Source organism: Pipistrellus kuhlii, unplaced genomic scaffold (assembly GCF_014108245.1).
Source record: "Pipistrellus kuhlii isolate mPipKuh1 unplaced genomic scaffold, mPipKuh1.p scaffold_m20_p_15, whole genome shotgun sequence".
In the NCBI taxonomy this organism is placed as follows: Eukaryota; Metazoa; Chordata; class Mammalia; order Chiroptera; family Vespertilionidae; genus Pipistrellus; species Pipistrellus kuhlii.
In genome coordinates this window covers 7,387,122-7,399,432 of record NW_023425460.1, presented here as the reverse complement: position 1 = coordinate 7,399,432, position 12,311 = coordinate 7,387,122, and the positions used below count along the sequence as shown (strand labels likewise).

At 39.3% G+C, this 12,311-nt stretch overlaps 1 protein-coding gene across 11 annotated transcripts in view; it reads left to right on the top strand.

Moving 5' to 3' along the window:
* Positions 1-12,311, top strand: part of KAT6B (lysine acetyltransferase 6B) — a 173,464-nt gene that overhangs the window by 125,494 nt on the left and 35,659 nt on the right. For all 11 annotated transcript variants that reach the window (XM_036438178.2, XM_036438176.2, XM_036438172.2 and 8 more), the window contains 4 exons: positions 1,321-1,436; positions 3,392-3,533; positions 6,695-6,856; positions 10,124-10,217. In XM_036438178.2, coding sequence (XP_036294071.1) covers positions 1,321-1,436; positions 3,392-3,533; positions 6,695-6,856; positions 10,124-10,217 — 514 coding nt within the window. The remainder of the gene's footprint in view (positions 1-1,320; positions 1,437-3,391; positions 3,534-6,694; positions 6,857-10,123; positions 10,218-12,311) is intronic.

The following is a 12,311-nucleotide window of genomic DNA, read 5'->3' as shown; positions in this document are numbered from 1 at the left end:
CAGAATAGACCAGAGTAGCAGTGGCTGAGTCCTATTTTGAAAACACCTAGTTGTGAAGGAATAGAATTCTATTTGTTTTTCTCCTCAAATATAGAAGATAGCAATTTTAAATCATTAACAAAAAAGGAAGAACATTGCTTTTAAGTTTACCAATGCTGCTGCCAACACAGATGGCCAGCCATATGAAAAATGTCTCCCACCTTAACTCTTTGGCATGGATAAAGGCAATATTGAGTTGTATGATCAGTCATAGTCACTTTTCTTTTCATTGTCCAGGAATTTTTTTTATATGATTCCACTTAAAATGTTAACTCTACTTAGCTTATTGTCACCAAAACATTGGAAGGTAAGGCTATTGGACTTCTCAAAGACAAATTCTGTCTGGATTGTGACTTTTTTATGTCAGTAGACCACATTCCATTGGCACAATACTCACGGATAAGCTCCCTGCCCCACCTCACTTCCTTTTTAAGGGGAAGGAGGCCATGTATAGGCTCTTAAACTTGATTTTCAGTAGCAGTCATTTGAGCTAAATACTTTGGTGGTTTCTACTTCAGGGGCTGTTGGATATTTCCATTCATCATTCTGCCCCAGCAGTATGCTTTGTGTTGTTTTTCCTTTGGCTAAGATAAATGTCAAAATTTCCCCCAATCTTTGAAATTTCTAGTCCTTAAATATTACAATTTCTTTAGCCTATTTCTGGCATTCATAGATAAATGGAATGAAAGCAGGCATTGTCCGAAAGATACTGTTAAGTCTAAAGACCTTTCTATCCAACGTGCTAACACTGGCTTTTTCTTTTAAGAACATTTCTTGTCTGTGCCAGGCACTGTGCTGGACACTGAGAATGTCACAGTGAATCTGGCAGACGATGCTCTTAACCTTGTGTAGTCTACTGCACAGGAGTAAGGGGAGTAGGAGGATACTTCACCATTGATTACTTAATTATAATTGGGATAAATATTACCTTGTGGAAGAATGGGGACTGAAGAATATAGCCTCATCATCTTTTAATTTCTTCAGTTTCAATACATTGCAACAGATCATTGAATTCAGTTCAATAAACATTTGTATTTACATCATGTGCATCCTATCTTGGTGGTACTTTTTTTAAAGTATTAGTTTGTTTATATATAAACCTTATACAAAGTTGATTATTATTTCAAGGCCTATAATGTTTTTTTCAACAACATGAAAATTCACAATTAAGATTAGGGTTCTGGTCTTGATAGGTTTTCATATCCACCAGTGAAAGAGCCAAGATGTAAGTGAAGAAATCCCTTTCTAATACTAATATTTTCTTTTCTTTCTCTCTGACAGAAAATAGAGTGTGAGAGTGGAGTGGAAGACTGTGGCCGGTACCCTTCTGTAATAGAATTTGGGAAATATGAAATCCAGACCTGGTACTCTTCACCTTACCCACAGGAATATGCAAGGTAATGGAATAAGCCTGCAGGTATATAACTTTAATGTCATATGTGTGAGGGAGAAAAAAAATCTTGATTCTAAAGCAGGAATATATTATTTTCAGGACATACATTTTGATGATAGATTTTAAGTGCTTCCAAAACTATTCCTTTGGCCAGTATTTTTTTATAGTACTTAATGTCCTATTTAAGCCCCTAACACTCCTTAGTTACACAGGCATCATAAATTTTGCCTTTTAGCTTCTAGATCATGCTTTTTCTCTTTGGTTAATTGTGACTAACTTGTTAAAAGTGAAGAGAAAATAATAGTACTTGAGATTTCATTTGTCTTGAATTAAGATTAACTGAGATTGTCTTGAACTAATACATTTTAAAATGGGTATCTTGTGGGCAGATATCTTCCTTCAGGTGTATCAGGGTACGCTTTATTAGTATCTTCTCAACCTTTTTAGCCTGCAAAGTGTCTGGTTAATCACACACTGGCTTATCGTCTACAATCAACATTGTCCTTTTCTCTACCATGTGGGTGTCTGGCCAGTCATGTAATTGGAGAGGATGGGGAGGGTTCTAGAAGTTGAGTAGCAAACTGTCAGGAGTCTTGGTTTCTCTTCCCAGGTTATATCAAGTTGGCTCTTTGTTCTTAAACAATTTTTTAAAAACACCAATGAGCTTTAATTTGTATGGTAATCATAAGTCATGTGTTCTGAGAACTTTGAATAAAATTTGCATATAAGTCCAAGATTTGAAATTACTATTATCTGAGTCTGTATCTAACTCTCCTCAAAATATTTCTCACCTTTCTTTTTTTTTATTAATTTATTTTTTTAATGAATGAATGAATTTGGGTGTGTTGTTGTTTTGTTGTTGTTGTTGTTTTGTGTGTGTGTGTGTGTGTGTGTGTGTTTATTTTATTTAATTTCAGGGAGAAAAGGAGAGAGAGAGAGAGAGAGAGAGAGAGAGAGAGAGAGAGAGAGAGAGAGAGGAGGACGATGATAGAGAATCATTGACTAACTGCCTCCTGTATGCCCCCCACTGGGGATCGAGCTCACAACCCGGGCATATGCCCCAAACCATGACCTCTTGGTTCTTAGTTTGACAACACTGAGCCTTGCTGGCTAGGCAGTTTATTTTTTATTGTTGACAGTATTAGAGATGTCCCCTACTACTCCCCCCCACCTTAGCCCCTTCCACCCAACCCTGCCCTACCCTAATCTCCCCAATTCTTATACCCCAAAGACCTTGAAAATGCTGTGAGCATTTGTTATGTAAATGCTAGCAGCACCCATTTAAGTGTGATAGGGTACAATAAAATAAGGTGGAGAAAAAGGCAGCAGGGAAGAGGAAGCTATTTGTCTAGTGTTACTCAAAAGTGGAATTGGTAGAAACAAACCAGATCCTTGGACTTTCTTACATTTAGTGCTTTAGACCATATGTAACCATGATACTAACTTTAAAGTCATCTGACCCATAAGTACAAGAGAAAACAATTATATTCTCGGCTCTTCTGCCATAAAAGTATGCAGATTATTTTTTAAAATAATGAATTTACTTCTGAGTAAATGATTCTTTTAATTATACCACTGACCACATATACTATTGGAGCTATGACATTAAATGAAATTTGAAAAATATACATGGTTACATGACAGGATGCTATTCTATAGTTGGTTTTTAGAACAGTGGTTCCTGTTCTGAAAACCTTTCTTTCTTCAGGGCATTTCTAAGAAAAGACATGATTTATTCATAGAATAAGGCAACAAATATTATGTTGAAAAGTAATGTAAGGTTTGTCAGTTCTCTCTACTATAGGCTTGTGTTTTTTTTTTTTTGCTTTTTTTAACTACTTTTTTGAAATGCTATTATACAACCTTGATATGATTTAGAGACCATTGAACAGTATTTAATATTTCCCCCTTAATAGTATAATCAATCTGAAAGATTCTTTGATTTTAAAATTTTAACAGGTTACCAAAGCTTTACCTGTGTGAGTTCTGTCTTAAATATATGAAAAGTAAAAACATTTTGTTAAGACACTCCAAGAAATGTGGATGGTTTCATCCTCCAGCAAATGAAATTTACCGAAGGAAAGACCTTTCAGTATTCGAGGTAAGCGCGTGTAAATAAAACACTCAGCTTTTGAAACTTAGTATTTCCAGTCGTCCACTATGTGTTGAATTGTTTGTTGACGGTGTAAAGTCTACTCAATCTTGGCATTGAAATTCAGACTGCTCTTCAAAATATCTCCATGTTTTGGAATGTTTATCAGACCATATTAAGCAACCATTTAGATTGATAATGAATTCCTACTTCATCATATTAACTTTTTGTCTTGCCCCAAGTCCCTGTCCGCACCAGAAATGTTCACCAGTGAATTTATGATCTCCTCGGCTCTCTGTAAATGCTCCTTCCTCTGGCAGGAGACATGAGCTTTGTTCGGCAGCTCCAGCCAGTGTCTGGCAGGTGCTCCCCCTTCCAGGGAATTGAGCAGCTGTCCATATCTCCTCGGCGCACAGCCACCTGTGTTTCCATCCGTTTCTTGGCAGAGCTGATAATCCTCTTGGTGAGCCCCCGGCAGATGTTGGGGCTCCCCCCCATCTGGGAGGATGACCACCCCTGGAGAACTCTGCAATTCACAGGAACCCCTTGTGGCTCTGTCTGTCATTGTGGATTCTCGCAGATATTTTGTGTTTTCCGAATTGATTTAGTAGCAAAAGGCCTTTGCCTCTATATCATTTCATTGTTCATTCATGTTTCTACCGTCAGTTTCAGGGATCCGGTTTAGCCGAGGCAGCTGTACCTTGAGGAAACCATGCCTTCTTTTTCGTGTTACTGCCTTTTCACAGGATTTCTTTCTGTCCTTTATTCTCCCCTTCCACTGCCCTGCCTTATTTTCTTCTCTGTTATCCACTTTGGTGCATTATTTTTCATTCCTGGGTACTCAGTAGATGTGATATTTTCTCTCTGAAATACAGTTTTACTTTGGATTCTTTTTTTCTGAATTGTTCAAAGTGGAATGTATTGTTCCACCCCACATTTCTCTTGAGCTCTGGTCTGTAATGTCTCCCGTTGTATCTGACACAGGGAGGGTCATACGTAGGTTTCTGGCAGGGGTCAGTCGTCCCCTCTCAGACTAGTGGGGCCCACTGCTTTTTCCCAGGGCTGATCAGAGAACACCGGTGACTGCAGCTGTGTCTCAGGAATTTTTAAAGCCCCTCTCCCTGGGTATATCAGGCTCTCTCTTGGCAAGCTTGACGGAAGAAGGGTCATGTTGCTGGGAAGATTGGATGTTAGTTCTTACTAAGGGCAGGCACAGGGTTTCTCTACCTGGGCACCGTTCACATTTCGAGCTGGATATTCTTTGTTGCAAGAGGTTGTCCTGTGCATTGTAGGACATTTAGCAGTAGGATGTTGGCCTCTACCAACTAAACGCCAGTAAGACCACCATCCCTCCTGTTGTAACAACCAAAAATGCTTCCGGGTGTAACCCATGTCCTGGGGGGACAGGGGGGCAAAGTCACACCCAGAGAGAGAGCTGAATGCAAGTTCTTGTCCTTCCTGCTGTTAGTCTTGAGATGTGACCCAGCAGGCCCCAGCCAGATTCAGGCAGCAGAGCTGTCCGCACTTGAGGCTTAGCGAATGTCACAAGTTCAACTTTCCTTTTGGCTCCTTCCTCGGTGCCTTGTTCCTTTCTTTTAACCAAAATAAAATGAAATCACCGTCTCACTGCTTCCAGAAGGACAGAACACGTTGTGGCTTTTAAGTAATTGTTAAATAAATCAGCATGAATCCGCCTGTGGGGCTGAAGCTTTCGTAAATCCAGGGGTTTCCTTAAGGATGAGAGAGTCAGTGTTTCTAGTTGTTAGGCTGGTGAGAGCGGTCTGCTCTCTCAGGGCAGATGCTTTGGGACCACACAGAGATGAGAGGGGGGAAGTCAGAAGCAGATTTTTAAAATTTATTCATAAAAATAATTGAAAAAAATTGGATTGGATAAGACCAAGGTCCCTATTCTAGAATCTAAGTTAATACTTAGAGTACAGCATGCCGGAAATTTCTCTGAGCAGTTTCCTAAGTATCTTGAGGAAATAAAGAATAATCACAGATTACCACTTGCCTGTCCTCTTTACCACTCTTGAGAGCAGGCCACGTCAGACCTTTCGCATCTGGTAAGATTTGGCTTCGGCATTGTCATCTCTGTTTTTCTGGTTCACAGCTACATCTTTGTCCTTTTTGTAATGTACTACCATTTCCAACAGGACTACATTCCCAAATACATAAAAACTTACTTTAATTAAAGAGAGAATTGTAGCCTCTGTACCCGGTGCCCATATTTGATTATGTTGCTATGTGTGGGACCTAGGTTTCATCCAAGGGAAATAGTTATATGAAGTCTAAAAATAATTTGTGCAATATGAGAACCTGTATGGTCCACAGGAGACTCAAGAACAGTGAAGTTCATTGTTAAAGAGCTCTGGTTAGCAAATATCCATTTCCCCTAAGAGAAGTGCTGGGGAAATTTTTCTTGAATCTGCTGTGATTTCTGTTTTCAACAAGTAACTACATTTGATCAAAGAAATTGGCATCTGTGCTTAGCCTCCTGTCTATAGCCATCAGTATCACAGCTTGATTCTTTTTATTTTGAAGGGAAATAGACTGTAATCATTGTACTTATTGTAGGTTGAAATTCATCTCACTTTCTCTGTAAGTATTCCCAACATAGAAATTTTATCTTTTCCAATTATATTTAAAATGATGCTTGGGATAAAACCAAAATGGAAGCCTCTTTTGCTAATCCTCACTTCTGAAGAATCAGAGTAATATAGCTCATTTATTTTATTTTTATGTGAAGCCCTTTTGTAAACAACATAAAGTGTAACTTACTTGAACAGTATTTTGATCTGTTTACATTTCTTCAGTTCAGGTTTACATGGATCAAACAGAGAAGACATGCCTGATCATTTTTTACTCGTAATAAATTGCAAATAAAAAGTACTCCTTTGTTAGTAGTTTGGCCTTTCTTCAGGTAACTTAAAGAGAAATTGAAGCTATCTTATGCCCCAATTTCAGAGAAAAGGTGGAATTCTGTTTTGCCAAGGGACACCTATTTTCTGTTTAACTTTATACTTATTTAATGGAGTGTTTTAATCTCTCCATTTGGGGATTTGGAAATAAAACAATGTACTTTCCAAACACCATATAAAAGGAACAATTTTATTTTATATTGAGTGGTATTTTTATGATAAATAATGTTGTCTGTTTCTCTTTGCTAGGTTGATGGGAATATGAGCAAAATTTATTGCCAAAACCTTTGCTTGTTAGCCAAGCTCTTCCTGGACCACAAAACGTTGTATTATGATGTCGAGCCATTCCTTTTTTATGTTCTTACAAAAAATGATGAAAAGGGCTGTCATCTGGTTGGATACTTCTCTAAGGTAAAACAAGAGCCAGTGTGACCTTTATTTTCCTTTTCAGAATGTTTTTGGTAGAGCCCAGTTCTTTGAACAGGGCTTTTTTATCACTATAATTTGAATAAGTGACACATGTTTCTGAAAAGCTCAGGTTCTTGTTCACAGCTCATTTAAAAAACAACAAAAACAATCACCACCATGCCTAGGACGTGTGTAAAGGACCTCAGCCCTGCTTGCTGTCTTGATTTTCAGCATCCACGAAACGTCATAATTGCAGCTGCAGACCACCTCGCATCTTTGATTTTCTGAATGTTAAGCTTATTTTCTTTTTCCCTCTAAGTGGTGTCAATATGAAGATTTCAGTGTAATTAATGCAGCATTTAAGAGATAATTCCCATCCCTTTTCATTGCATTCCCTCTGTGGTTATCAGTATCTCTGAATGGGAACATTGGCATTTGGACAGCCAAGCTGATGCAATGACTGGTGGCACTCTTTCATCTCTTGTTCTCCGTGCTATTGTCTTAAGATCTAAAACACTATCGCCTTTAAAAGGCCAGAGTATCTCCAGTTGTTAACATAGGGAAGCCTTGCTGTATTGAGCGGATGTCATTTGTCTTTTTCACTCATTCAGAATGATTTTCTCACATCCTTCGGCTCAAAGGCTTCTGAGAAACAGCTCATATACAATGAAGGAAAACTGAGTTTGGGGATACTTACCAGGCACTGGCCTGAACTATCCTTAGGCACTTCTAAAATAATTTAATGTGCCAGGATGGTAATATGAGGCTTCCAGGCAGAAGGTATAAATGATCAAGACCTTGTGTGTGTTTTTTTTTTTTTCTTCTTCTTCTTTATGATATATTTTTTCATATTAGGTGATAAGTGAACTTACATAATATGAGTGGAATGCTTTATAGAAATGTTATTTTCAAGGAAGATCAAAAGATAGAATATATATCGAGGTCCTTTACAAACTGTAGTTTTTCTAAATTTAAGAATCAGTATAAAGACCATAAACAGAAATGCTAGTAAATGATAGCACTCATGGGAAACTGCCTCGATGTCTTAATCCACATATTTAGTAAAGCTCTCAAATGAAAAAGAAGGAAGTTTATTTGTGCATTACAGATTCAAAAGATGACAGAATCAGCCCAGAACTTTAAATAGGAAATCTATTTATATAATTTCTAAAACATCCTATCTTTTTCTCTGAAAATTTAAAAAGAATAGAGGAGAGGATTGTCCTTCCTATAGATTAGAACATGGTACACTTTCAGTGTATCTGTTTAAACGTAGATGCTTAATGTTGCCTGTTGCCCCTGCCCTGCCTCTGGGTCCACAGTTGGTGGTGACTCTTATTGTTTGAGTCTCTGCCTCTTCCTCCAAGGCCCCATGTTTTGCTCAGAACAAACTAAACTTTTCTCATTTTGTCACAGTTTCTGTTATAGCATAGCAGCAACTACTGTCATTTCTTACCATCTTAAGAATACTGGTATTTTTGGCAGTGTGACAGAAATTCATCTAAAATAACCATGTTGCAGGTGCCTCGTTAGCGCAGTAGGTAGCGCGTCAGTCTCATAAAATAACCATGTTGCCTGGCCAGTGTGGCTCAATGGTTGAGCATCGGCCCATGAACCAGGAGGTCACGGTTGGATTCCTGGTCAGGGCACATACCCTGATTGCAGGCTTGATCCCCAGTAGGAGGCATACAGGAGGCAGCCGATCAATGATTCTCTCTCATCATTGATGTTTCTATCTCTCCCTCCCTTTCTCTGAAACTTAAAAGACTAGCTACAAATCAAATCGTACTCTAGTGTGTCAACTGGAATGTGAAGGACTATGGCCCTTTGGAGTTGTACTTAAACCAAATGCCAGAGGGTATAGCCATAGAATGACCAAGATGACCTAGCAAAGTTCAGTGTAAATTATTACATGCATGTGACTATCCAAGCACATAATAGATTACTCTAAACAAGAGAGAACGGATGTGCAGTTATATTATCTTAAGATTAGGATTTAGGTGTACTAACATGTTTTGGAGTGTGGGATTATCCTTGAGTTGGATTTCAAGAAGTCTGCCAAGAATAGGAAGGAATCTTCAGCATAAAGAGAAGAATGACATCAAGGGTGAATTCTTTTAAGCCAGTGTACATCTCTTTTTAGATGGAGTGACCCATTTGTCTAACTTTGCAAAATAGACTAATTATTTGAACCTTTGCCATTGATGTTCACATTCAGAGATGGACAATCCCGCTTCCCAGGAAAACGGACACATATTATTTCTTCCTCCTCATTTCTTAGGCTCCACAGATAGCTCCAAATGTGCAAAAGTTGGAAGCACATCTCTTTCACAAAGAAAACTTTAATTCTGCCCTGTAGGGGTTTTTCCACAACCATTTCCTGTGATCTTTCAAACAGGTTCATTAAAGATCTGGGTGTTCTGAGGCAATTCTTTGATGTGGTTGGTGCCATTTGTGGTCAATCTTATTTGCGGCTTATATTTGGCCAGAGCATTCACAACCTCAAAAGCCTTTTCCAGATCTTCTCTGTGTAGGTTTCTGGCGGCTTCTGTGTACTCTGCATAAAATGCTGCCACTCCAATGCCACTTCCCACGAAGCTGCAAAGTCTCCCTCAGCTGTAAGAACATGCTCTCCCAGCCTTGCTCCTGGTTTCGGGCTGCTGGTAATACATTGGCCTCATTTTGTTTGGAGGCTTTGGCCTTTTTGCCACTACCGCTTTTGTTTTGTATTTCTGGCTTGAAATGCAGATTAATTATTTCTCCAACTTTTTCCTTTGACTTTTTACTCAAAGGAGAAATGTATTGGTGCAAACCTACCCACACACATACTATTTTAGTTTCCCTGGGGCATTTGCTCAGAGGCATAAGACATATTGCTGTTGTGGCGCGGTACATTATTTAGCAAGGTGGCTGGCTGAGTCCTCACTGACAGCGCCGGGTGACTCTTCCAAGTTGTGTTGAGCAAGGAAAGCATTTCTTCCATACTGTCTGTGTTGTTTCATTTGGCTCACGTTTCCTTGGATTCTTTATTCATATGTTATGGTACTGGCTTCCAAGAATAAAGACATGATTGAGACACACGCCCCGAGTCGATGGTTTGTCGTTAGCTGGTGGCTTGATTGATTAGCAGTAGGATTATTCTGCTTGAGCCTCACCTGACACTCTGGCTCACCTCCGCGGACTGTGGTACAAAGCCAGCGGCAGGTGCAGGGAATGGCCCACTTCAGCGGAGTCTGACATCCTCGATCTGTTCCTCCCTCCCTCCCGCAGGAGAAGCTTTGCCAGCAGAAGTATAATGTCTCCTGCATAATGATCATGCCCCAGCACCAGAGGCAAGGATTTGGACGGTTTCTCATCGATTTCAGTAAGTGGAGAGCTTCCTTTGCTTTCATGACCCAGCAAGCCGATCGCAGTGAAAGGGAGAGTAACATAAAACTTTGTTTAACCTGCGTTGTGTTTGTCAATAGGTAATGGTTTTTCTATTTATATTTGCATAGGTTAGAAAATCTTCCTCAAGTGAAAAATTTACTCCTGCTCACTTATTGTACTCCAGGAAATTGAGACTAGATCTCTCAGCAGTGCCGCCCGCTCACAAAGCCATTACCCCGAATGAACCGGCAGAATTGCATTCCATTCCATGGTGTTCATGCTCATTAGCACCAAGAGAGGCAATTATTTGCGATTAAAGCTGAAGAAAGTGTTATTTAAAAGGATATTCGGCTTTCTAAAATTTTGCCTATAATCTTGTACGGTACAGAGCAGGGGAGGGATAGGTCTCGTTAGAAAAACAATTCTGTAGGTAGCCTGTTCTTTGAGCTTCCCTAGTAGAAATAATGATCTTGTTTTGTTCACTTCTCTTTTCTGTTAGGGAAATGATTACAGTGTTTGTATCTAGAAGTTGCCCAAGAAATATTTTTTACACACCTTCGTATCTTTTTTTTTTATATATATATTTTATTGATTTTGTACAGAGAGGAAGGGAGAGAGATAGAGAGTTAGAAACATCGATGAGATAGAGTCATCGATCAGTTGCCTCTTGCACACCCCCTACTGGGGATGTGCCCGCAACCAAGGTACATGCCCTTGACCGGAATCGAACCTGGGTCCTTTCAGTCCCCAAGCCGACACTCTGTCCATTGAGCTAAACCGGTTTCGGCTACCTTCGTATCTTTTGAGTTCCCTCAATTAAGACTACAAAAATATATAAAATTGTGCACATGATAATGCAGGAAAAATGTAGTGTTTTTCTCTTTTATATTATGTCGGTTGTGTAACTGTAGTGTTAAGGCTGCACTTGGAGAATTGATTAAAAATAGCCAGATAACATGAAGGCCCTGGGTGCCGTGATAATAGCTATTTTTGACGATGTAAAAATCTGTCACTGGGAACTGTGCGCTGCTTACTAAAATCAGATTGTAGTTTGTCTGATTTTGAACTTAAAGAAGAAAATTTCAGGAAATTGTATAATCTTCATAAAGTACATCAAATGTGTACTTTGAAAATCAGGGAGAGCTAGGTTTTCATTGCACACAGTGTAAATGTGTGCAATGAAAATCAGGGAGAGCTAGGTTGAATATATATCTACATTATTAGATATTGAAATATTAAAGTTTGGGTGTAAAATAATGGTGGATCGATTTTGAACTGATGGAGTGATGTATTAACATTGAAGGATATTTTTTGAAGTATTTTTTTATTGATTATCTTTGTATTTTGGGGTAACATTTCTAGTTATTAATTCATTATCCTCATCTATTCTTTCCTGATCTAGTGCTTCCCAAGGAGGCCATCTTACAGGAGTTCACGTTTTCATTTCAGAGAGTAAATCCAATGGTCTTGTTCTGAAGTTTTGTGGCCAGTATTCATAAATATTAGAATTTCTGGTATGCATAGCAGCCATTCAAGACTTAAACTATTGATAGTTTGTTTGTGTGACTAGCGAATAAGTTCATTGTCCAAGGTCTTCCAGCTTCTCGTTGCAGCCTGTGGCTTTTTTATCTATTACCCGGCCCCTCGAGTGTTCTGACCCCCCTTCTTGGTCTCTGCATCCCCTCCCCGGAATGCGCACGGCCGGCCAGAGAGCCTCTTCCTTTTGACCCACCTCCTCCTTTCATCTCATCTCATCTCCTCCTGGCTCCTGGCCCTTAGACTCAGCCCGCCCTTTGGTCCTAATCGTGGATGTGTTATATCTCCAGTTCACTGTAAACTCCCTAAATACCTTCCTCTTTGTCTCCGGTAGGACAGTGCACGCAATAATCTGCATTAGTTTTGTATGCTTGTTGATTGGAATTGGGTCTCCAAAGTGATAGGGTAACTGCCCACAATAATTTCCTACCTAAAATTGAAAAGGGGCTGGGACTTGCCAGGTAAAAATGCATGTCTCCAGATACAGAAGCTTCTTATTTGTACAACATGGTCTCATATTGAGGCCTTCGACATAAGGAAACCGCCCGGAAAA